General features: G+C 34.7%; 1 protein-coding gene across 2 annotated transcripts in view; it reads right to left on the bottom strand.

Moving 5' to 3' along the window:
* Positions 1–25,760, bottom strand: part of NSD (Nuclear receptor binding SET domain protein) — a 442,610-nt gene that overhangs the window by 83,054 nt on the left and 333,796 nt on the right. For both annotated transcript variants that reach the window (XM_090392494.1, XM_090392492.1), the window contains exon 13: positions 2,403–2,672. In XM_090392494.1, coding sequence (XP_090248620.1) covers positions 2,403–2,672 — 270 coding nt within the window. The remainder of the gene's footprint in view (positions 1–2,402; positions 2,673–25,760) is intronic.

Here is a 25,760-nt window from a genome sequence, read left to right on the forward strand (position 1 = left end):
CTCCTGAGTGATGTAGGTCCTCTTTGGCATTTTTTCCTAAAATAGGCTGGTTTCATCACAGTTGAACACTTGTTGGGTAAGAAAACCCTCAGCCTTTATATAGTCACTAAATTCTTGCACATATTTCTCAGCAGTTTCTTGGTTTGAACTCGCAGCCTCCCCATGCCTAACCACACTATGCATGCCACTTCTCCTCTTAAATTTCTCGAACCACACTCTACTAGCTTTGAACACATCAGTATCAGCACTATTACCAAGGTTTTTCTTTAACAGGTCATCATGTAATTGCCTCGCTTTTTCACAAATTATAGCCTCAGAAACACTATCACCAGCTAACTGTTTTTCGTTTATCCAAATCAGCAACAATTTTTCCACTTCTTCAATCGTCTGCAATCTTTGTTTAGTAAGAACTTTCACTCCTCTTGCAACATCAGCTCTCTTGATCGTCTCTTTATTTTTGAGTATTGTACATATCGCTGATTTCGCCATACTGAACTGCAGAGCAAGATTCGAGACATGAACGCCATTTTCATGTTTGGATACGATTTCTTTTTTCATCTCTATCGTGGTTCTAACAACTTTTCTTTTCGCTTTGTTTTTTTTTTTTCTTCTTCTGTGGCACCATGGTAGCTTAATTAATAATAATTTATGGAAAAAAACAACAAAACACAAAGAAAATCAAGAAAACTCACTGCAAATTCGAGCAAGTGTCTACACTGAATGAAGGCTGTCGCGTAACTGATACTTTCCTGCATTACAGCTCAGCACGTGGTTGCCACTTGCCTGTTCAGGAACTGAAATTCTGTTTGAAAACCAAATTGTTCGAGAACAGAGGCTTTCGACAACTGAGGTTCCACTGTACAGTCAGCAAATAAGAATTGTACTTGATCTTTTGGTGACAAAGAGCTGATTCGGTTGATATTCACTTTCTAACATTGATGACAGTTTAAGATACTCTAACTGAAATATCTGTGTAATTATCTGTGTAATTAAATAATTTCTTAAATTTTTTAAACTGTGTATAAGTGCTTTTTCAATATACTTTCTATGGATGCTATGCAGTTGTCTATTAATCATAGAATCAGTCCTGGAAGGATTCTGTATTAGACATGTTCTTTATCATTCACCCCAACTTAGCATTCACAGCAAACAACTGCATATCATTTTCTAGTGCATGGTATCATTAACACACACACACAGTGCTGAACACTGTGATATACCACTGGTCAACTTCCTTCTCTTCAACTCAGCAGTCCCATACATTGATTTCTAATACCCACCAGTCAGCCACTTTCCTACCTCACAAATTTATTTTGCATATATCTGTTTACATTCAACACAGTACAACAGATTAGAGATATATTTTCAACTGTTGATACTGATGCCATTTTCATGAGACCTCTTCTGATGTTTGGAGCATCATGATAAGTCTTGCTCTCAGAGAGCATTCAAAGAACTATAAAATGGGAGCCATTTTGTAAAAATCCAACAAATGATAAAAGTTTATGACACTTCAAGGTTGTTTTTGGTTTATAAATTGTGGGTATGTAATCTTTTTTTGCCAAATGATCTGAATGAAATCAAAATGGCAAAATCTTTAATACCGAAATCTAAAATACCAAATTTCATTAAATGTATTTATACAATGTAGAATTCTTATTATCAGTCTGAATTTTGCCAATAAAAATTAATCCCATTGAAGAAAATACCTAAATCTATGTTGACACATTTAGTGCACATCCTAAATCCCAAATTTTATCTGGTTCTACCCAGGCAGATTGGAGATATTTCCATGTTTTGCTCTTTCATGACCTTAGAAATTATCTGACTGAAACAAAAACTAAAATATCTTGACAAACATTTCTAAAAATTCTCAATAATGAATTTCAATGAAATCCATCCACCTGGTGTCTAAGAATAATTTGTGTACATACAGACAAAACAAAGCATTTTTTGAAGTCTTTTATAATTTTTATTGTTTCATATGCAATCAAGACCTCATATATTTACGGTCTCATCACAGTGATACATAAGCACTTATTGCAAAATACACCTAAAACTTTCTGCTTGGACCATACTAGGCAATTATGAAAATTGCAATCAGTGATTAACCACGCTACCGGCCAGGACGTATATATACATCCGCATTTCCATGGATGCGAAGTGCATATAAAAATTGTAATACCATTGATATTACAATGAAATTTATGATAGATACGAAGCTTTTGAGGATGTGTATTTGATCTTTAATAGCCGGTAAGGTGATTAAAAGGTTGATTTTCACTTAAGCAGATTAACTAATAACACAGAGAATAGGTTTAATAGAATAATCAATTAAGGTATGTTGATTGTTTTTTCTTTTTAAATACTTCTGAATACATTATGTGAGAAAGAATGTTTACCTTTTTGGCATCTTGTAGCGTTTTTAAACCCCAGCCTCTATTTTCTGATTTAAAAGGTGTCACAGATACATATGCTCGCTTTTGAAATCTCTGATTCTGGCATTTATCACCAGCTCTACATACAGAAGGATGGCATTCAAACATCATCATGCGGTTCAAACAGTCAGTATCATTACCACAAGGATTATCAGCATTAGGATCACAATCACAAGGATTCAACTCTGAAGGGTCACTTGTGTGTATCTGTACTTTTCCCACTGGTCTATTAACCTAAAGAAACACAAACAGAACAAAACAATTATATAAAATAATTTTTACATGATTAAACTAAATAATGCATAGCATGCTAGATTTTTGTTTTCGATGGCACTGCACACAGTAATATTTTACCATCCTTTCATTTTATTATGAAGAGTAAACCGTGCCCATCAATCTTTCTTCATCCACACTTATGATCTTTGCTTAGCAGATGAAGAGAAAATCCCATATACATCTTTCTGTATTCATATTTTTAATTGATGATCTAATTTTGGATGTTTGCAGTCAGATTTAAGAACTAAAATAAAATTTCTCTCTCTCTCTCTCTCTCCCTTCCCACCCATGACACGTTTCATGCAAAGAACATTTTGGGAAAAAGTTGGGAATTATTCTTGATGCTACAAATGGATACTACCATTAAAATTATATTGAGATTTCTTAATTTAGTCATGTTTGATCTGCAAATTTTCATCATAATGTAAGCAGGGGAGTCAGATAGCTAAAGGGTCAAAGCTGAATAACCAAGAGGAGACCTCCACCCAGGTCACAAAAAAATTTACTTGCCCATGGTATGAATTGTGATAAATAGTGTGTGTCATTATGTATATATGTTTCATATTACACATATACACACACAAGTTACCAAATAGTCAGATTAACAGTGCAAAACAGAAAACTGCTACCAACAGCCCATGCTACCCACTAACCAATAGGTTGAGGAGAGAAGACATACACATACATTTCAGCGATTTAGACACAATTTTTAGTAATGAATGCAAATTAAGAATTAAATGAATAACTATATATGGAATAAAGGAGAAATTGGTCAAAACACTAAACTAGCTATACAGAAGACAGTGTTTAAACTTATGGATCTGACAGCTGGGTTAAGAAATAAAACAGTTGATGAAAGTCTGGATAACAGACATGAGCATTCTGAGGAAAATGAGGGGAGTGAACAGATGGCATCAATGGCAGAATCATTTTAAAAATTAAGATATTAGCAAGGATCTTGACATTGTTAGCATTCAAGAATGTGTGAACAGAGCCAATCTCAGGTATTATGGTCACTGAAGTAGAAAGCAAGTTAGCAAAATAGGTGTTTAATGCCACAATGGCAAGGAAAAGATCCAGAGAACCAAGATCTAGATGTATTAATGTAACTGGTAGGGCCTTAGAAGATTCTTTGAATGTATCTCAGTCTCAAATGAAATAAATGCAATTTAATTTTCAAGAATTCTGCTGTTCCAGAAGAATTAATACTACAAAGGTAGGCTGATGATATCACTGCACCATTATTTTAATTAAATTCCTTCCTTCCATTAATTTAAAGCAACTGTAGCAAAAAAAAATATTATTATTGCAGGGAGCTACATATTGAACAAAAGATTTATCATTTTATATTTTAGTCTAAGGAACTACATGAACCACAGGTTCAGAATACAACTAAGTTTGTGTTGCAATATTATTATTGGATTGTCAGATACTATACTTTGAAGTCAGCAAAACTCCTAAGTTTATCATAAGATGATTTATCATAAATTATAAAACTAACATAAATATTGATTTTACTTAAAAAAAAAAAAAAAAAAAAGGTTTTAATAAGTGGAACAAATTTTTCTTTTGCCAGTGGTCCAAAATGTTGGTATTATTGGAAAGGGAAAATAGATATTAGCTATTTCACCCAAAGCATTACTCAACAAGTGACCCCGGAAATGAACCAGATCTATGTCAGTTTTCTATGTCAAAGCCATAAAATTTGATATAGAAATAAATTTGAAATTTACTGAATGATATATCTTATGGAAACTTATACAGTTGACCGTTGAACAACGCAGGGGTTTAGGGGCAGCGACCCTCATGCTGTTCGAAAATTCGAGTGCGTAGCTTACTGTTGACTGGAAGCCTTACCGATGTTGATTAATACATATTTTGTACGTCATATGTATTATATACTGTATTCTTACAATAAAGTAGAAAAAAGAAAATGCTATTAAGAAAATCATAAGGAAGAGAAAATACATTTACAGTACTGTACATGATTGCTTTAGGGTATCCTAGTGTAATCGATACGATTGCTTCACAGTAGCCTATCCTATACACTAATGAATAAATCGTTATCAAATTTTTATTTTATGCAAATAAATTGATTAACTAGATATTACTAATTAATTAATAATAGTTAATTTTATGTTATGATTTAATACTGCATCTTTATGTTTGTTCACATTTCTCTCAATTGCAAATGTTGCCAAGCATGGTCTATAAGTGTTTGTGTGTGCAATTTTTGATAAATTTTACTTTTTATAATAGATTTGTGTATACTTTATGGTAGTAAATCCAGTGATATGATCAAATAGACTAGTATCTACATATATTTTATGCATTCATTATATACCAAACTTTTTCTTAATTTTTTCGATATTTCTAAGCTGTTTGGCTCACCTGCGAGTTTTTTCAAATTGTCACAAATCTTAAAGAACTTTCCAATATATTTATTAAAAAAAAAATCTGTGTATAAGTGGACCCCATGCAGTTCAAACCAAACACACGTTCTTCAAGGGTCAACTGTATTTCATTTGATAAATAAGAACTGGGTATAATTCTTTTCAGTACTTTTGGGCTGATTCTTATTCAAATTTACATAAATATTTTGTCTTGTTTTTGTATAATTTTTATTATAACTATTGCAGCTGAAGGAACATAGTTGTGGAGAGTATATTCATAAGGAAAAGAGAAGAGTTATATTTGATTCTTCATCAATGAGGGAGAAATTTAACTAATAACTTTATTTTGCAAAGTTTCCTTAAAAATATCCAGTGATAAAGATATTATCTGAGTATATCATTTGCCTATGATGTAATTTTTTTTTTTTATATCAGAAAAATTCACATTTTTAGAGTAACCTTTTCCATCTTTTGCACGGAATGATTAATATCTCACATATGCAGACAGACAGACTAAGTAATTAACAAATACCACCCAGGTCTCTCCCCCCCCCCCCCCCCCCCGAGAGAGAGAGAGCAATACAATACTCCAAGCAGATATATATACATATATATATATATACATATATACACACACACACATAAATAAAAAAGTTAAATCTGACTCTTCCGAGTAAATAAAGAAAGAACGTGAGGATCTTAGATCTTCAAGCATAGATGCTTAATCAAAAGAAGTATGAAGCATAAAATATAGGTAAATAAAAGCATCGTGTTGGAGGTTAATGGATTTTTTTTACAACACTCAGAAAGGATTAAAACAGAATTTAATACTTCCTATATTTCATCTCAGTCACTGAGACATCTTCAGGGATTACAAAAAAAAATGTAACATAAACACAAATAACAAACAATACTAAGCCCCAACCATGTGGGTGACACTAAAGTTCTAATTAGGTGGAGTGCCCTCTGGTGATAAGTGTTTCCCAAATCTTAGGAAGCTTAATGCAACTGTATTTATTAAGATTTGATTGATTTCTGAGAGCTGCTACTGATTTTAAAAATAGTCTCTCTTTCTTGAATTTGCTGTGATGGAGCATGGTGGTTTTTCTCCATGAGATCCTATGGGTTGTATCCAAGACATGGTCAGCAAGGCCTGACTGACCATAGTCGTGGTTGCAGATGTATGACTTGTGTTCCTCCAGGCAGATGGTTGCTGATCTGTGTGTCTGTCCAAAGTACGCCAGCTTACAGGAACAGGGTACTTTATAAACTCCAGGCACTGAAAGAGGAGGGAGCTGATCTTTTGTAGAACAAATATGGGTGGTGAGTTTGCGGTGGGGCTGAAATGCTGTGTGTGTTGGTTGTACTTGTTTAAAATCTTGGCTATTTTTTCGGATGTGCTATGGATGTAGGGTATGGAGATGGCATCTCTAAACTCTTTCTGACTAGAAGACCGGGTAATGGGGGGGGGGACTGATTATTTTTTTGATACTGTGATCGCTGTAGCCATTGGTGAGGAAAGTGTTATGTATGTGGTCAAGTTCAGTAGTAAGGGCAGTTCTACTGGAACAATGATTGTGGGCTCTCTTGGTAAGAGTTTTAATAATGCCATATTGTTGAGCAAGGTAGTGGGAGAATTTGTGATTGTATCTGCCTGTGTGCGTGGGTTTTCTGTATACAGTGAAGGAAAGTGTACCATTATGAAGGTGTGTAACTAAGGTCTAGAAAGGGTAAACAGTTGTTCTTTTTCCTTTCCATCGTAAACTGGATTCTTGGATGTAGGCTGTTGAGGTGACTGAGGAAGGAGTCTAATGTGTCTGGGCCATGAGGCCAAATAGAGAACACATCATCTACATATCTTAGCCAGATAGAAGGTTTGAGAGGGAGGAGTCAATGGCTCATTATTCAAAATCTTCCATATAAAAATTGGCAAGAGACGGTGAGAGGGGAGAACACATGGCAGTTCCTTCTATCTGCTTGTAGATTTTGTTCTTCCAAGAAAAAATACCCAGAATTGATGGCAAAGGAAAAGAGATCTAAGATGTCAGAAGGAAAAACGTTTTCTCAGAGTGTTAAGGTATCAATTAAGGGGATATTGGTAAACAATGAGGAGATGTCAAAGCTTACCAATATGTCTGTGTTATTTAAGGTTAAATTTTCTATGAGGGTTTTAAAATGATTGGAGTTTTTTATATAGCATATTGAAACTCCAATTAAGGTGGTAATCAAAGTGTTAGCCAGTTGTTTTGACAGTTTGTAGCAAGTGCATTAGTGGCATCCACTATAGTAGGTCTTAGTGGGGAATTGGGTTTGCAGATTTTCGGTAAACCATATATACTGGGGGGGGGGCAAGAAAGGCTTGGGTTTTTTCGTGATGTCTGGGGGCCAGGACGATCACCAGAGCCGATAAAGGTATTGCCACAGTCGTTCTTAATGCCATGCAATACAATCAAAACATGGGAATTATCCTTTGAGATTGCTCGATCTACACCCCGCTAGAACATGACACCACAAAAATACAAGTTAAAAAACTTACTTAAAAAAGTGTCGTCCTGGCACCCAGACATCACGAAAAAAAATCAAGCCTTTCTGCTCCCCACTCAATATAAGGCTTACCAAAAATCCACAATCCCAATTCCCCACAAAGACCTATAGTAGATGCCACTAATGCACCTTGCTACAAACTGTCAAAACAACTGGCCAATTCTCTGAGCTCCCTCACTAGACTTTCCACATCCTATATAAAAAACTCTACCCATTTTAAAACCCTCATAGAAAATTTAACCTTAAAATAACACAACTATACTGTTAAACTTTGACATCTCCTCACTGTTTACCAATATACCCTTAATTGAATAACTTAACACTCTTAGAAAACGTTTTTCTTTCTGCCATCTTAGATTTCTTTTCCTTTGCCATCAATTCTGGGTATTTTTCTTGGAAGAACAAAATCTACAAGCAGATAGAGGGAACTGCCATGGGTTTCCCCCCTCTCATCCCCTCTTGTCAATTTTTATATGGAAGATTTTGAAAAACGAGCCATAGACTCAGCCCCCTCTCAAACCTTCTATCTGGCTAAGATATGTTGATGATGTGTTCTCTATTTGGCCTCATGGCCCAGACACATTAGACTCCTTCCTCAGTCACCTCAACAGCCTACATCCAAGAATCCAGTTTACAATGGAAAGGGAAAAGAACAACTATTTACCCTTTCTAGACACCTTAGTTACACATCTTCCTAACAGTACACTTTCCTTCACTGTATACAGAAAACCCACGCAACAGGCAGATACAGTCACAAACTCTCCCACCACCTTGCTCAACAATATGGCATTATTAAAACTCTTACCAAGAGAGCCCACAATCATTGTTCCAGTAAAAAGTGTTATGTATGTGGTCAAGTTCAGTAATACTGAACTTGACCACATACATAACACTTTCCTCTCCAATGGCTACAGCGATCACAGTATCAAAAAAATAATAATTCCACCCCATTACCCGGTCTTCTAGTCAGAAAGAGTACAGAAATGCCATTTCCATACCCTACCCTACATCCGTAGCACATCTGAAAAAATAGCCAAGATTTTAAACAAGTATAACCTACACACAGCATTTAAGCCCCAGTGCAAACTTGCTACCCTTATCTGTTCTACAAAAGATCAGCTCCCCTCCTCTCTCAGTGCCTGGAGTTTATAAAGTACCCTGTTCCTGTAAGCTGGTGTATTTTGGACAGACAGGCACATCAGCAACCATCTGCCTGGAGGAAGACAAGTCATACATCTGCAACCACGACTATGGTCAGTCAGGTCTTGCTGACCATGTCTTGGATACAACCCATAGGATCCCATGGAGAAAAACCATCATGCTGCATCACAGCAAATTCAAAAAAGAGAGACTATTTTTAGAATCAGTAGCAGCTCTCAGAAATCAACCAAATCTTAATAAATATGGTTGCATTAAGCTTCCTAAGATTTGGGAAACACTTATCACCAGAGGTCCCACCCAACATTACAGGCCACCTACAACCGCCCTTAGAGGGCACTCCACCTAGTTAGGACTTTAGTGTCACCCACGTGGTTGGGGCTTAGTATTGTTTGTTATTTGTGTTTATGTTACATTAGTTTTTTTGTAATCCCTGAAGATATCTCAGTGACTGAGATGAAATATAGGAAGTATTAAATTCTGTTTTAATCCTTTCTGAGTGTTGTAAAAAATCCATCAAGCCTCCAACATGATGTCCTAGCAGCACTTAAGCCTCTACACACGTAAATAAAAGCATCCTTTCACATTTATGAAAACTGTTATTTTACTTTAGTAATCATTCTATTCCTAAACAATTAAGGAATACAAATCTAGCTGTTAGTCACCTGACAGTGGAAACATTCTAAGCTACATTTTGCTTTCATTTATTAATCCCATATTAAGGATTACAGAGTCAAACATTTAATTGGGAGTTTCTGAAAAACATTTTGAATGTTTCATTATATACCTATTATTAATTCATTTCAAACAGCTGTTAATGGAAAACATTTGAATGCAAACCAATTCTAGAATCTATTATTAGTGTTTTTTTAAGGCTTATCCCACCAGTGAAAGGTTATAAACCCTGTTCTAGAAAACATGGAACTTTTGCAAGCCATATTAGGGCCTCCAATAAGAGAGACAATGGTCACATACCAGGGCAAGCAAATTAATCTAATGCCAAAAACATTCAAATATCAATGTCCAAAGTGGAATTCTAAATCATGGTCTTGTCTAGGGAAATGGAATGCTGTCCACTAACAAACCAGGAGGACTATTCTTATAAAATTCTTATAAAAGGGTTTAAAAAGTCTCCTGCCCATCTCCTTCTGGGTCTTCCTCTTGATCTAAATTTTGTATAACAATATTTCTTGAAATATAGTTATATAAAATTTAAAATATAAAAAATAGCTTCCTTCCAAATTCATGCAGCAGTAGAATTCACTACCTCAGAATTTTTTTTTTCCAATGTACCTTCTCTTCTAAAATGTTGATACGATTGTATGACCAAGTATTAAGACATGCAAACATGCATAAAAATTATCACTTCACATATTTTTGAACATAAATGTAATATGAATCATATTTGTCTTATACATCATTTATGCTAATTAAATATTTGGAACTAGTTTTTTAGTGCAACACTTTAACAATGTAAGTTAAGAATAGCATTCATAACTCAGAAATACATGTATTATGGAGATTAAACATTCATGGCCAGAATGGCAATCATTCTGGCTGTGCACAATTAACCTTTAGTGTGTTTAAGAAAGAAAATACATCTTGGTTTTATCACACCTAGTAGGATTTGTAAATTTACTAAATTTTTCTATTACCAGTAATGCAGTGAAAATTTTTGTAAATACTGATTTGCCAGTATTTTTAAAAATTTTATTTCCTTTCAAACTTTAGTGTTAGGTCTTATGCTTTTTTTTTTTTTTTTTTTGTTTTTGAGTTGAATCTTCACAGGCTACCTCAGTTTTTTCTTTATCAGCAACTAAAGTTTTTCCTTCACTGATAACTCAGACGATGTCAAGGAACTGCTGAATCTGAAGCCACATTATTCTCAAGCACAGAATCACACTAACTTCCATTCATTTATTTTTTTTACATTTTTATTATTACAAAGACCCTCCACTAAGTCTATGATTATATTCATTATTGTACATTTGCTGGTTTTATTATAAATTCTGTAATATTTGTCATTCGATTTTGTGGGATCATACACTTAATGCATAACATCAGAATAAGATGTTATTCATGTCTTTATATAAGCTATCAGTGCTTCATTAAGTTCATTGCTTAACAATGTGTTTTGATGTGTTAGTTAGAGCATAAATTTTAACATAACATCAGTGATACACAGATTTGTGATTTTGCAACATAATGCTTCTAATTCTTGTGATTAGGCTTAAATGATGATTATTATACATTATGTTTCAAGAAATTCACAATGCAGTCTAAACAATAACTAAAAATTTATTTTTCTAATATTTCACCAAAGTTAAGTTGTTACCTTTAGGGGAATTAATACACTTATATTAATATGCATGCAGGCACACCTCAGTTTCAGATAATAAACAGGAGAAAACCGAGAGGGGGAGGGGGGGGTCCTAAAACTACATCCCATATTGGCTGTTTGTCTGCAGATGAGAATTTCTTGTATGATAGGCAGATCGATGCAACCATATTTGTTTAGGTCAGGATTGTTTGCGATGGCAGAAGCAGATTTGATATGAGTTCAGTTCACCATGAGCTCAGGCTATTCGTTCAGCAAGGAAAATTCTACAAACTAATAGAGAATAGTAATAGGCTCCTCTTTCTCCCTTGACAAACTTTTTTATGGAGACATTCAAAAGAATGCTTAAAACTCTGTAGGTGAAACATATCAACAAACAATAATGGCACTATAAAATCTAATCCACAGGGAAAAATTGATTTCTTTTGATAACAATACACTGATCACAGAATGTGGTCAGTATATTGTTACAACACATACAATGTGCATACATTGTATGCACCACGTACAATGTGCAACCACATATAAAAAACCTTTTTAGCCAATGGCTACACCTCCACCAAATAAAATATTCCATATCCCCCTCCCCTACAAAAACAGATTACAGAAATGCCATCACCATTCCCTATGCCCGTGGCCTCTGAAAAAAAATGGTGACCAAGATATTAAAAAAGCATGATCTTGTGAATACTTACAAACCACACAGAAAGTTAGCATCGCTTATTCACTCTCCTGAAGACCAAATGCAACCACTGGATTTATCTGCAGTCTACCAGATACCCTGCAGCTGCACCCAATCATACTATAGCCAAACAGGTAAGACAGCCAACATCAGAATATTAGATCACCAAAAATACATTCATTTCCATAACTATGACATCGCTCGAGTTTGGCACCCCATGCTTTGGATACCTGTCACAGAATCCGATGGAAAAATGCCACCTTACTCCACCGAAGCAAATTTAAATTTAAAAGGCTTTTCCTTGAATTGACTTCTGCCTTCATGAACTATCCAACCAGAACAAATATGGCTACAAACTGCCTCATATGAGAAACTCATCTGCAGACCATCAGCCAAGAATACCCAATAAAAAGAGGTAGTGTTGCTTTAGGCTTCCCTGTATTTTTCCTCTTCATTATCTTTTTATTGAAGTGTAACTGCATGAATGTCTTGGTAAGTGTATTAATCCCCTGAAGATGCCAATTTAATTCTGGCAAAATATTGATGTAGGAGGTCCTAATAAGATGTAGCCAATGTATAATACTAAATTAATAACGAGGCAAATTCTATATTTCGCTGGTATATTTAAGCTAACCAATAATAAAAAGCACCTGCATATCAGTTGCTTAGTACCTGAATGTAAACAACCTACAATCATTTACATTAAATTCCCATCTTAAAAGTTTTATTATAGCATTAAATATAGCATGTAGAGAGCCAGTATTTTATGTAATTAGAGACAACCGGAGTTTATGAACCCTTTATCCTCTCCCCCACAATCACCATACTGCACAGACCCAAGCCAAAGTAGTTTAACTGGAGTACTACATTAAAATCATATCCTAATAACCTATTTTGAAGAAACTGATAAGGGAAATATATTAATTTCTATATACTTCTTCATTAAGTTCAGAAACAAATGGATTTATGTCATGCAAATTTTCAAAAGTGAATACTGTATTTTTTTTTTAACCTGAAGAGAATATTGCATTTAGAGTTTTCTATACCATTAAAATGGTTCACAAATATTATTTTTCTAAATAAAGGTCTAATGAATTGACTGAAACCAGCTTGCCACATATATTTAACAAATTTTAAAATGTGCATGCCAAAGGAGAAAGGGACATGCTATGTAGTCAAGCAATTTATGTCAGACATGCAATTCATGTGAGATACAGCCTGGTGTGCACGTGTTAACTTTACATGTTACTAGTACTACAAAGTTAAATTGTAAATTATTTGAGGTAATAACATAGGCAGTCCACCGCTAACATAAGCATGAGGTGTATGATGCAGCCACGAGACTCATTAAAGTCTGAGCAGTTTATTCAAACAACGAACTATATTTTACAAAATTAGTTAACAATATGACAATGTGCATTAAAAATGTGTTTGATTTAATGAAATACTGGTAGAAAACACTGAATTACTGGTAAATTTTTAAAGGATTTTTGCACCATTTATCAGTAAACCTGTACTGCTGTCCCTAGTATCTACAACTTTAACTATTACACATCTAAGGATAAAAGCAGTTAAAATTCATAAAACAGTGATCAATTTGCACTAATTGCATGGTACAAAAATTATATTTGAAGTAACATGTTTACTAATTATAACTTACAGCACTTAATTTACATAGTTATAACTGGATTAAGATTTCAGATTCCAACCTCTATATTACTGTTATTATTAACATCTGACCTCGAAGTTAAAGAACTCATTGAGAAAAGTCCACACTCTCTCTCTCTCTCTCATAAAAAAGATCATTAAAACATGCATTAAACTCATTCACAGTTTCTGTACTCACCACATTTTTGGGCAATGCATTGCACTCACCAATCACGTTCCTACTTCTCATACTCTACTGTACAATTTCCAGGGATGGCCTCTTGGAAAATCTCCTCCACATTAATTTGGTAATAATTCCTCACCAAACTGTATCATATCCACTTTCCTATTTGGAAGACTCCTCTGCAAGTTGCACTAACATCACTCCTCATATCTGACATTCCACAGACCAGACAATGACTTAGCAAGCCTTCTCTGGACCCTCTCCAATGCATTCTCATCCCCTTGAAAATCAAGCAACAAATCTGCCCACAGTAGTCAATATATGGCCTGAGCCAAGGTAACCATAACCTCTTGGCTCTTACATGTCAACATCCTTATTATTGTACTAATCTGCTGAGATGTTCTTGCAATTTTACCAATGTGACCTCAAACTTCAAGTCTGTTTACCATCCCTATCAGATCTCTCATATCTTTCACCTCTTTTAAAATTTCCCCATTACCAAATTTCATTGCAAATTGGCAATTGCAACATTAAACTGACAGCTCCACTCACATAGTCTATTGAGATTCTCCTGCAAGGCTATATTATCTGCTTATATCTTCACTAAATAGAAAATTTAATTTAAATCTCTGTTTAATTCAAAAGACATTTGCAAACAATGCTGCAAATTTTATTAACACACACACACACACACAAACTAATGTGCATTATATTGCACTTCACATTTGAGTAAAGTTATACTGACCTTATTTCACGACCCCCTTGACCATAAGATCAGTGGATTACAGCGAGTGTTGATATACAAGGAGACATTGCAGATACTTATTGAAACATTCCCACAAGATATAGTAAAACTAGTTGAATTTATGATGCATTGTAGATACTCGGTTTGTCAGAACAAATTCTACAACCTATTGAAAGGAACTGCCATTGAAAGTCAACTCTCCCTTTGCTCTCGCAAACTTTTATTTAGAACATCTAGTAGGCGTCCTCTTTTCATCTATACACCCTCAAACCTTCATTTTGGGTTTGATATATATTGACAGCATTTTCACTGTGTGGCCTCACAATAAAGAAACTACCAACATTTTTAGCTATGCCATAAATGCTTTACATCCTCATATCAAATTGTCTAGATTATCTTTTCTAGACGTTCTTCTCATCCACTCACCACCAGGTGATTTAACCAAATCTGTTTATCGAAAGCCTACTTTCACTGGATGCTAATTCTTCAACAATCTGCACACCATCCTTCTCATAAGACAGGAATCAAAGGTCTTTAATTAGATGAGCTAAGACGAATTGTTCGACTCCTCATCAATTACAAGTAGAAACTTATTCCCCCTCTTCAAAAGTTAAAACGCTCTCTGATGTCTCTCCCAGGTGTATACCAAGTTCATTGTGATTGCCATCTGTGCTACTTCAGACAATGTTCAATAGAAAAGAGATTACAAGAACATCAATCATATATTTTCCATAGTAAATCCAATAAATCTAGATTGGATCAACATGGAGTAGACACAGAACACAACATTCTTTGGTCTGAAACACGCCTACTACACGGCTGTTGATACAAATTTGAAAGTTTATTTAAGGAGTGCTGAAGCCTTGCTTCACTACTCGAACTTGAATTGGAAGATGCCTATTGTTAACAAAAATATGGGAAAGTCTGATTAGAATAATGAATCAGTAATTTTTTTTTTTTTTTTTTTTTTAAATACTGTTATGATAACCTTTTCCCAGTTTACTGGAATCTCATTACTGGAAATATAACATCATGTGGCTCATTCTATTTCAAATAAATCCATTCTTTGCATTTTTACCTTGTATCAACTGTTTTTAGGCCACTGAAGATGGCCAATAATTTTCAGATTGAAATGTACTGAACAATATAATAATATGCTAATAACTTTACGTTTCGACCCCTGTATTGAGGTCATCTTCAGAAGGATATATGTGTATAAGAACACATGCTGTTGCACTCTATACAAGTAAATTACATCTACGTTGTTAACTAATCTTTTTTCTTAGCCTGCCCTCTAGTGGGGGAAAAAAATTAAATAAATAAAATAAAATAAACAAAAATAAAATAAAAACTACAATAAACTCTGCTAAAGTCCTCACGTACTAGGATTCTTCTGGAATTATACAGTTTATATTGTTATATTATGATTTAACATTATAATCATCATGATATAACATTATTATAATCATAATATAACAATATAAACTGTATAATTCCAGAAGAATCCTAGTACGTGAAGACTTTAGCAGTTTATTGTAGTTTTTATTTTTTTTGTTTATTTTTTTTTTCCACTAGAGGGCAGGTTAAGAAAAATATTAGTTAACAACGTACATGTAATTTACTTGTATAGAGTGCAACAGCATGTAGCTTGTTCTAATACACATGTATCCATCTGAAGATGACCTCAATACAGGGGTTGAAACGTAAAAGTTATTATTTTATTATTAATCAGTAAAATAATCTTTTCAACACGTGTGTTTTGTGTCCCTAAATTCATCAATATGAATGCTGATCACCGTGTAACCTTAAAAGAAAGAGTCGTAAACTAAAGATACGTAGTTCCATGTTAATTAATCGTCTGGCCTTTTTGAAACGATGTAGAGACAGCAACTTAATACCCAACTGCATTAAACTAAAGAAGAAATTTGCATCAGCTAAAGCGCTCCGTACATATGCCAGGCTAGAAAAAGCTTTGTTAAGAGAACAAATTCACGAGACACGAAAGAACTTAGCATCGACCCAAGCCAAAGTGTTACAACTGAAATTTGAGCTATCCAGTTATGTTAATCAGGAAATTTGGAATATTCTAGACAGGATCACAGATGACTCGGACAAGCACCTATTACTCAAAAACAAAGAACAATTAATAACAAAGTTTCAAGCATTAAAACTACAGGAAAGCACAAGACAATTATGACGCCATAACGGAAGGAGCAGCCAATCACCCAACAACGCAGTTAGGAGCAACCAACCACCATCAGACCACTGTCTGGTTATCAACCGATCGGATTACAACCTCACACAAGGTGAACTCCCGCTACTGGAGAAAGGTATAAATTACGCCATTGCTCTGAGGTCAGTAAATAAACTAGATATAATATACCATATCGAGAGGTTTAAGATCCCTCCCCGCCAATTTAGCTGACAAAATATGGATGGAAACTGCCTGTTTACTAAACTCAACCAAAAAATTAAGCAGCAACCTAAACAAAGCGGATAAACTGGCCCTCAAATCCCTAAAAAATAACCGTGACATTATTATCACAAAAGCCGATAAATGGAACGCCACTGTTGTTTTAAATCAGACAACCTACATTGAAAAAATGAACCATTTGGTATCGGACCACAACACATACCAAATGGTAAATTACAACCCCACTATTGTGTCCCATTTAATGATTTTTATTCTAACTAGTAATTTCCTCTCATCTATGTTCTACTATTATCTATGCTCGAGATATCACCAAAAATTTTACTAATACTTAAGTTATTTCTTTCCTTAGTACCCCTAATATTTGTATTATACTGCGCCTTTTGGGATATTTAGTTTCAGATATTATATACAAAAACAAGGAGAAAGAACTAAAATATGTCTGAAAGTGAAACAATGTTGCAGTCGTGACACTTTATCTCGTTTCTTAACACATTAATTTCCCGCATGATTAGGTTCATATTTTTCAAGTGGTGCATTGGACAGCAATTTCAGACAACTTTTTTTATCATTGAACAAAGGTTTATTAAAGTCTTTAACACAGTACAATTCAATTTTTGTGATTACTCAATTCAATGCTATACTAAATATTTACAAACTAACATTAGCTAATCACAAGTAATTAGGCTATGATCCTATAATGGGTATCACAATCATGCCGCCATACACATTCAACACATAACTTCATATGACATGGACATATAAGATTAATTCACACTATTTAACTATCCAAACTTAAGTAGCTTAACTAAACCATTTACTGCACTAACACATAACTATGACATTTAGACTTTCTTATACAATATAATAGACATGGAAAATTCTCAGGACGCTTAATTACTCATATAACATTAACACTAGCCAGCTTACTTTCAATATATTCTGTCAGATACTAAAGTCCTAGTATTGTTTTTTGGTCACTTTAACAGTTCAGTATTAGAATATTGATAGCTAATACTGACAAATCTTAGTTAACACGAGATATAATTTACAGTACCTTTCTTTCCTGAGTTTTCCATATGGGCCTCTATCTTTTTCTGATTGAAGTATCCTGGTATAACCTCTCCGATAGTCTGCTTCTCCTATGTTCCCTTTTGAATTGAACTATGCCTATGCGGTCTTTACCTTTCGTTATTCAGGACATACTTTGAATTGTCTAAATAACAGCTGTGCAACTCGCGACGTGGATATCGATTTCTTTACAGCTTTCCCTTTTTCGTGGTTGTCAGTGAAGCTGAAACACAAAGAATATGCTTTCTTTTCCTCGACTATATGGCATTCTTCGCTTCTTACATAGGAAATACGGAACCGAAATTCCGCTCAATTTTGTTTCCGTGTTGTGACGACGGAGATATAACTCCAATCTCATCACTCAGGAAAACACCGTGAAACCCATACAAAGGAGCTTGCGAAGAACTCTCCTGGAACAGAACCAAAAACCAAAAAGGTCTAAAAGCCTAAAAAGCCTGGGGGGGGGGGGGGGGTTCCAACCCTTTTATACTTGCTCTCCTAACGGCATCTTCTTTAACTTCTTTTCTCCGTCCCCTTATTTGATTTTTTTACTTCACCGACCAATTAGGGTGGCATTTTTCTGCCAAACGTCCTTTGGTCGGCGAGCCCGTAACGATGTCTCAATCCGAGAATCGGCCCTGAGCGATAGTCTGTTGTTTTTCTTTTGCTAGCCTCTAACTTAATCCCCTTTCCAAAATTTCTCTATGAACTTACTTAATATTTTAATCTCTAGCCTCTCACATACCATCTCTTATGACTAATCCTTTTCTGTCTTATTTAAATTTTCTCTTTTATATCATATTACAACATTAATATATTCTTTCCTTTTTTTGTTAGTTAGTTCAACAAACACCTTTATATTTTATATATTTTATTGGATGCAAGAATATTTCTTTTTCTTTTAATTAATTCATCTATTATCTTTTATGCAGGGTTTTTAATTTACACCATGATAGCTGAGAATTCTACATTCTTAAGATATCAGGTGTAACACCACGCAACATAACAAAAAGAAAACTACTGAACTACTTGAATCAGCTAACATGTGGCTGGAAGAAACAATTAAAAAATTAATACCGCAGAATGCCCGCACACCCAGAATTTATGGCCTGCCAAAAGTACACCAAACAGACACGCCATTACGTAAAATTGTGGAAGGAATTAATTGACAGTCCGAATTACTACTTAGCCAAAAAATTAGCGGCCACACTCAAGGAAATGGTTGGTCATTCCCCTTCCTACATAAAAAATAGACAACAATTAATAAACAAAATTAAAAATATTACACTCAACGACCAAGATCTATTAGTCAGCTTTGACATAACTTCCCTTTTCACCAATGTCCCAATCAATGATACTATCCTACTCTTACAGAACATATTTCCACACGACATCACGGCCCTCTTTGCCCATGTACTCCGCTCCAGATATTTCATGTGGCAAAACAATTTTTACCTTCAAAAAGAGGGTACCGCCATGGGCTCCCCCCCCCCCCCCATGGCGAACTTTTATATGGAAGATTTTGAGCAACGAGCTCTAGAATCGGTGTGTGCCTAAAGCCCAAAATTTGGCTCAGATACGTCGATGATATTTTTGCCATTTGGCCCGACGGCCGCCAAGCACTGGATACATTCCTTAGCACCTGAACAAACAACACAAACGCATCCAATTCACCATTGAAATTGAAATGGAAAAAAAAAACTCTCTTCCGTTCCTAGACACTTGTCATGTGTCTTCCTTCAGGCTGTCTCTCCTTCTCAGTTTACTGCAAACCTACACACACACACAGGCCATACACAAACATACACATACACAAAACTTCTTATCACCACCCAAAACAAAAACTAGGAGTCATAAGCACCCTTAAACACAGAGCTCAAACCATTTGTTCAAATGAACAAGCTCTTAACCATGAATATGAGACCATCAAACATACCTTTATAAAAAATGGATACAGTATAAAAACCATTCACAAGATCCTCCACAAAGACACCACTAATAACAAAACAGATTTCAAGAATGCTATTGCTCTACCATATGTTAGAGGCATTTCAGAAAAAATAGACAGAACACCACACAAATACAACACCAAAACCACCTTTAAACCCCCGACAAAATTAAGACACCTACTCAGTTCGTCCAAGGATCCCCTGCCACACTTAGCCCACCCAGGGGTTTACAAAATAGACTGCACATGTAACATACCATACATAGGGGAAACAGGGCGAACCATCCCAATCAGAAAGGATGAAAAAAAATGTCACATAAAATACCTCCATTTTGGAAAAACCGGCCTTTCTGACCACGCATTCCAAACATACAATAGAATTGACTGGAAAGGTACTAAGTCCCTACACCGCACCAAAACCTGGTTCAAGCAGAAATTCAAGGAAGCATGTGAAATGCACAAACATGACCTGAATCTGAATAAAAATGATGGCCTAACAATTCCAAGAATGTGGAGGACCCATCTACAACCTTCATAGCAACCACGAAGAAAAATCTCAATACAAGAAGACTTGGTGAAGTGTTTTTTTTTTCCTCCTGAACATTCAGCAGCAACCTGTACGGTACAAATCCAGAAGATAATCATAATATAACAATATAAACTGTATAATTCCAGAAGAATCCTAGTACGTTGGGACTTTAGCAGAATTTATTGTAGTTTTTATTTTATTCCCCCCCCCCCCCACTAGAGGGCAGGCTAAGAAAAAATATTAGTTAACAACGTAGATGTAATTTACTTGTATAGAGTGCAACAGCATGTAGCTTGTTCTTATACACATGTATCCTTCTGAAGATGACCTCAATACAGGGGTCAAAACATAAAGTTATTTTATTATTAATCAGTAAAATAATATTTTCAACACGTGTGTTCTGTGTCCCTAAATTCATCAATATGAATGCTGATCACCGTGTAACCTTAAAAGAAAGAATATAATAATATGAATTACATGTAAATAATTCATAAAACAAATTATTCATATTCATAATAATTCATAAAATGAAATAATTCATAATGAAACAAGTTTCTATAAAAAAAAAGAATTAAAAGGAACTTTGGAACTTGATAAATGAAATTTCTCATACAGAAGGAGAAATGCTTATCAGATATGAAAGATTCCATTTGGAAAGGTAACCATTTAACTGTTTCTGGAAATTAGATATGACAAGTTGAATTTTAAAAGGATTATTTTTCATTGGAAATCCTTCAAATAGGAAGAGGAAAAAGTTGTGTGTCTTGAAGAAGAAAGTAGAAAGAACGAACATTTTTGTGCAACTTTACCTCTTACCGTAAACAGGAAATCTATAGTTACCAATATTTTCCAGAAAAGGACTGTTTCCATCGAAGAGTTAAAGAAGTTGCTTCTTTCATGTTAGTTTTATTTGAAATGCAGCTGAATTTAACAGAGACAGATATTCTTATTAACTGGCATATTTTTCTGTCCAGGTGAGATGTGATTTATTTTTGATCATAGAATGATTTTCTGTTGTTAAAGTTTACAACGAATATATAACATTCTGAAGTGGTAACATAATCTTAGAATTATTAAACTTTTTTTTTTAACGTGGATGTGTGTGAAGCCTCAGTCTACTTAATTATTGTGGAAGTTAAGATGGAATTTTATGAATAGATCTGAATTATCATAGCAATATACATACCGTATATTCCAGCATATAAGTCAACTTTTCAGCATTAAAAAAAAGTACTAAATTTTTTAGGTCGACTTATACGCCGAATCAAAAATTGATCGCTTTCCAAGAAAAACTAGTATGTATCATACTCTGTTAAATTTATTAGCAAAAAGGGTAAATAAGTAAAAATATTTCAACTTATATCAAATTTATTTACATGTTATATAATTATTTATTTACAAAAGAAAATATGTAAGTAACTACATAATTAAAATTTAATTTTCACTGTCTGAATGTATGAAAAGTTCATTGTACTCTGGTTCTGTAATTTCTTCAGGTATATCGTCATATAAATTGTATTCATTTTCTCCATCAGATTTAGCATCAATTTCATCATCATTGTAAACAAAATCATCTTCCGAGCAATCTAATTTGTTAGATATAGCACATTTTTTAAGATTTTATTACTGTATCTGGTTTTATTTTATCCCATGCTTTCGCTACCCATTCACACATTGTTACCAAAGATGCATGTCACATTTGTCCTCCTTTTGCGTAACTTTTCTCTCCTTTTTGCATCCACGCATTCCACTGTTTTCGTAAACGGTCTTTAAATGGCTTGTTTATACAAACATCCAACGGTTGCATTAGTGAAGTTAACCCACTTGGAATCACTATCATATTGATATTACTCTCTCTTAATAAAGATTTTGTGCTCTCCATTAAATGGGATTGTCCCACACTAAAAGACTGTTTGGATTTTTTAATGCACCTTGTCGTGTATTCCAAATATTTTTTATCCACAGTTTAAACCCTGCTTCATCCATCCAACCATTCTCATGAACATGGACAAAAAACGTTTCTTGAAATTTTGATCTTTGGCATTGTTTTTCTTTTAAAAATTATCATAGGTTTTAATTTAGTATACAAGCAAGTACAACTGTGAAATGGCTTTTTTTTTTTTTTTCATGTCTAGTTGTTGTTAAAGAAATAGTTTTACTTCTTTCAATTCTACTGTTCTATTCCCGATCATGTCAAACATAACTGGAGTTTCATCCATATTTCCGATTTGAGACAATAAATAATTTTTTTTGCTTTCTTTTAGCAATTATAAATCTTAGAAAACTTAATAATCTATCATCCAAATCCTTTGGCAGCTTCTGTGCGATTTTTAGTCGAAGCACTAAATTTTTCCTTTCCATAAACTGGCTATACCAACTCACTGTAGCTTTGAAGTTTTCGCTGTCCTTTGAAGTGGGACAAAGCAAATAAACGAATATTATTTCTTGTTATAATGAATCCATTTTGGCGATTTTCTAGAACCCAATCCACAACATTATTTTCCAGAATAAGCCACTTTTTTGTCAACTAGGTATTTTATATCTTTTGCTAAAACAAAGAATGGAAGGACTGAAAAGGCAGTTATGATCCTAGTGGTTGACGCCTGTATAAAAATTTTACGTAAAAACTGTCATAATTTTTATTTTTAATAAATTTTTCGAGTCAACTTATACGACAAGTATACTATAAAAACTCACATAAACTCAAAAAATTCCAATATCTACTTATACGCCAGGTTGACTTGTATGCCGGAATATACGGTAATACTGAGGATTTTACTTGTGTGCTTAGATTTCTTCATATATGACAAGTCAAGGCATACTTCAATGACAACGTTTGCCTTATTATTACACCCTCCACAGAGTTGACAGACTCATCGTGGGAGGTTCATACAACTGACAACATATTTATCATATAGAATCTTCAAGTCCTTAACACTCCTTGCATTAATAACACATTCTGGTAATGCATTCCATTCACTGACAATTCCCCATATATAAAAAATCTACTCCTCGCACCCTTCTTCACTGCACTTTTACATAATTTCCAGGAATGACCTCTGGTTCTTCCCCTCTCACCTTCTACTCTTTTTATAATCCTCTCTGGATTAATCTGATAAAATCCTCTAATTAACTCAAATATCTCTATCATATCACCTATCTTCCTCCTATCCACCAAACTCTGCAATCCACATCTCTTCAACCTCTCTCTATAGCCAGCATTCCAAACTCCTGATATTGTCTTAGTCACTCATCTCTGGACCTTCTCCAGTGTCTCCACATCACATTGAAAACCAGGTGACCAGAACTGTGCTCAGTTCTGGTCACCTGGTTTAAGAATTAGAAGTAGTCCAAGTGTGGTCTGACCAGTGCCTTATATAGTGATACAACCACTTCCTTATCCTTGCATGTTAGAGTACTTCTTATCATAGCAGCACTATGATATGCCCTCTAAACTTCAGTCTACTGTCAACCATCACTCCTAAATCTCTAATCTCATCCACTTCCTGCAGTACGGCACCATCAATATAGTACATAGCCTTAAATTTCTGTACTCCAAAATGCAACACCTTGCACTTCTTATTGATATTAAAACTACAACCCCCACTATTTTATCCAAGTAAAAAGTCTATTTAAATCTTCCTGAAGGGATTCAGCATCGGCAGTGCTACTTATAATTCTTCCCAACTTTGCATCATCAGCAAATAGCTGAATTTCAGTACAGAAATCTAATACCACTTACAGCCTATTTCTACATCTGGCACAACTGATAACAGGATTATTATATTATTATCCCAAGACCCCATACCAAGCCTTAAATACATTCAAATTCTCTGCACACCCCACACTTTCGGGCAATGCATTCCAATCATTCATAACCCTCCATGCAAAAAACCATGCTACTCCTCCCTTGCTCACACCCTCCTCATACAGCTTCCTTTTTCTCCCACCATTTTATGAAAAACTTCTTCAATGTTAGCTTTATAATAACCCTTTACCAACTTATACATCTCTATGATATCATCCTCTTCCTCCTATCCACTAGACTGCAAATTGTAACTTCTCTACCTTTCTTTATACTCAACATTCTAGACACTAAAAACTACCTTAATCAATTGCCTTTAGAACCTTTCCAATATCCTCATCCTTTCGAAAACCAAGTGACCAAATCTGTGTAAAGAAGTCCATATGTCACCTAATCAGGGACTTATACAATGGACACAGAATCTCTTTACTTCTACAAGTCAGAATCCAGTGCATCATTGCCAGAATGTGTTGTGTCACAATCTGATAACTAAAAACAAAACTTCTTACAAAAAGGAGGAGAGTGAGGTGACAAAAGTCAGCCAACAAACTACCATCCTATTGCTCTTATTTCATTATCTCTCAAATCATGGAGGTCATCAATGGCTAACACCTGGAGATCCACAAGCTAATTAGTGAACAAGCAAATGGATTCTATCACCCTTGACTTAGTGATCTTTCATCCTTCATTACCCACCTTTGGACACAAGCATTGGAAATGTTTGAAGAAAATCAGGTGATGACTCTTTATATTTAAAGGGAATGGAATAGGTCTAGTAGAAGCCTGCTCAGAAAACTACCATGACCTGCTTTTTTACCCTATGCAATGGGAACCAGTTTCTGCTCTAGATATTCATTGCTTTATCATGTTAGATGATTTTCTCTCTCAGATTTTCCCCATCAGTGCAGGTATATGCCACGATTCTATACTCTTACCTGCTCTCCTCCTCCATTAAATAAATGACAGTCTGTTATTGACTTCAAATCTTATTAGTTTTGCTGATGACAGTACACACCATTCAACAAATTTTTTGTACCTAATCATCAGATTCTTCACAATTTTCTATAACCAGTGCTCTAAAATCTGATAGTCTTGCACTTCTTCACTGGGATAAAGATGATCGTGTGAACTTCAATGATACCAGAACACAGCCATGTTTTTAATTTTTCACTAGAAGATGTGTCAGCAAATGTTTCCATAGCCTCCAAAAAAAACTAGCTGTATTTTTTTTTTTTTAACCAAAGAAGACCTGTACAATTCGAACACTATATAAATCCCAAATCCTCTCTAAGATTGATGCTTTTCAGAAAAGGACAATCTGATTAACTGATGACCTCCCCCCACACACACAGATACCCCACATTCACTCTAATGACTCACTCACAGATGCTTGGTTTCGTTCATGTCTCTCTTATAGGCACTTTCATGGACAATAATACTCTGCTGAAATAGCCACCATTATTCCTCCTCTTTCATCCAAAGATGTAATAAGAGCAGTTTGTATTCATGTTTTTTGAGAGAAGGGTGGTGAGCTGACTGCTGCTATATGGAGCATCCAGTGAAGGTATGTT

The sequence above is a fragment of the Typopeltis vanoorti genome, chromosome 5, assembly GCF_054136105.1.
Source record: "Typopeltis vanoorti isolate ZY-2024b chromosome 5, IOZ_Tvanoo_1.0, whole genome shotgun sequence".
Taxonomy (NCBI): domain Eukaryota; kingdom Metazoa; phylum Arthropoda; class Arachnida; order Uropygi; family Thelyphonidae; genus Typopeltis; species Typopeltis vanoorti.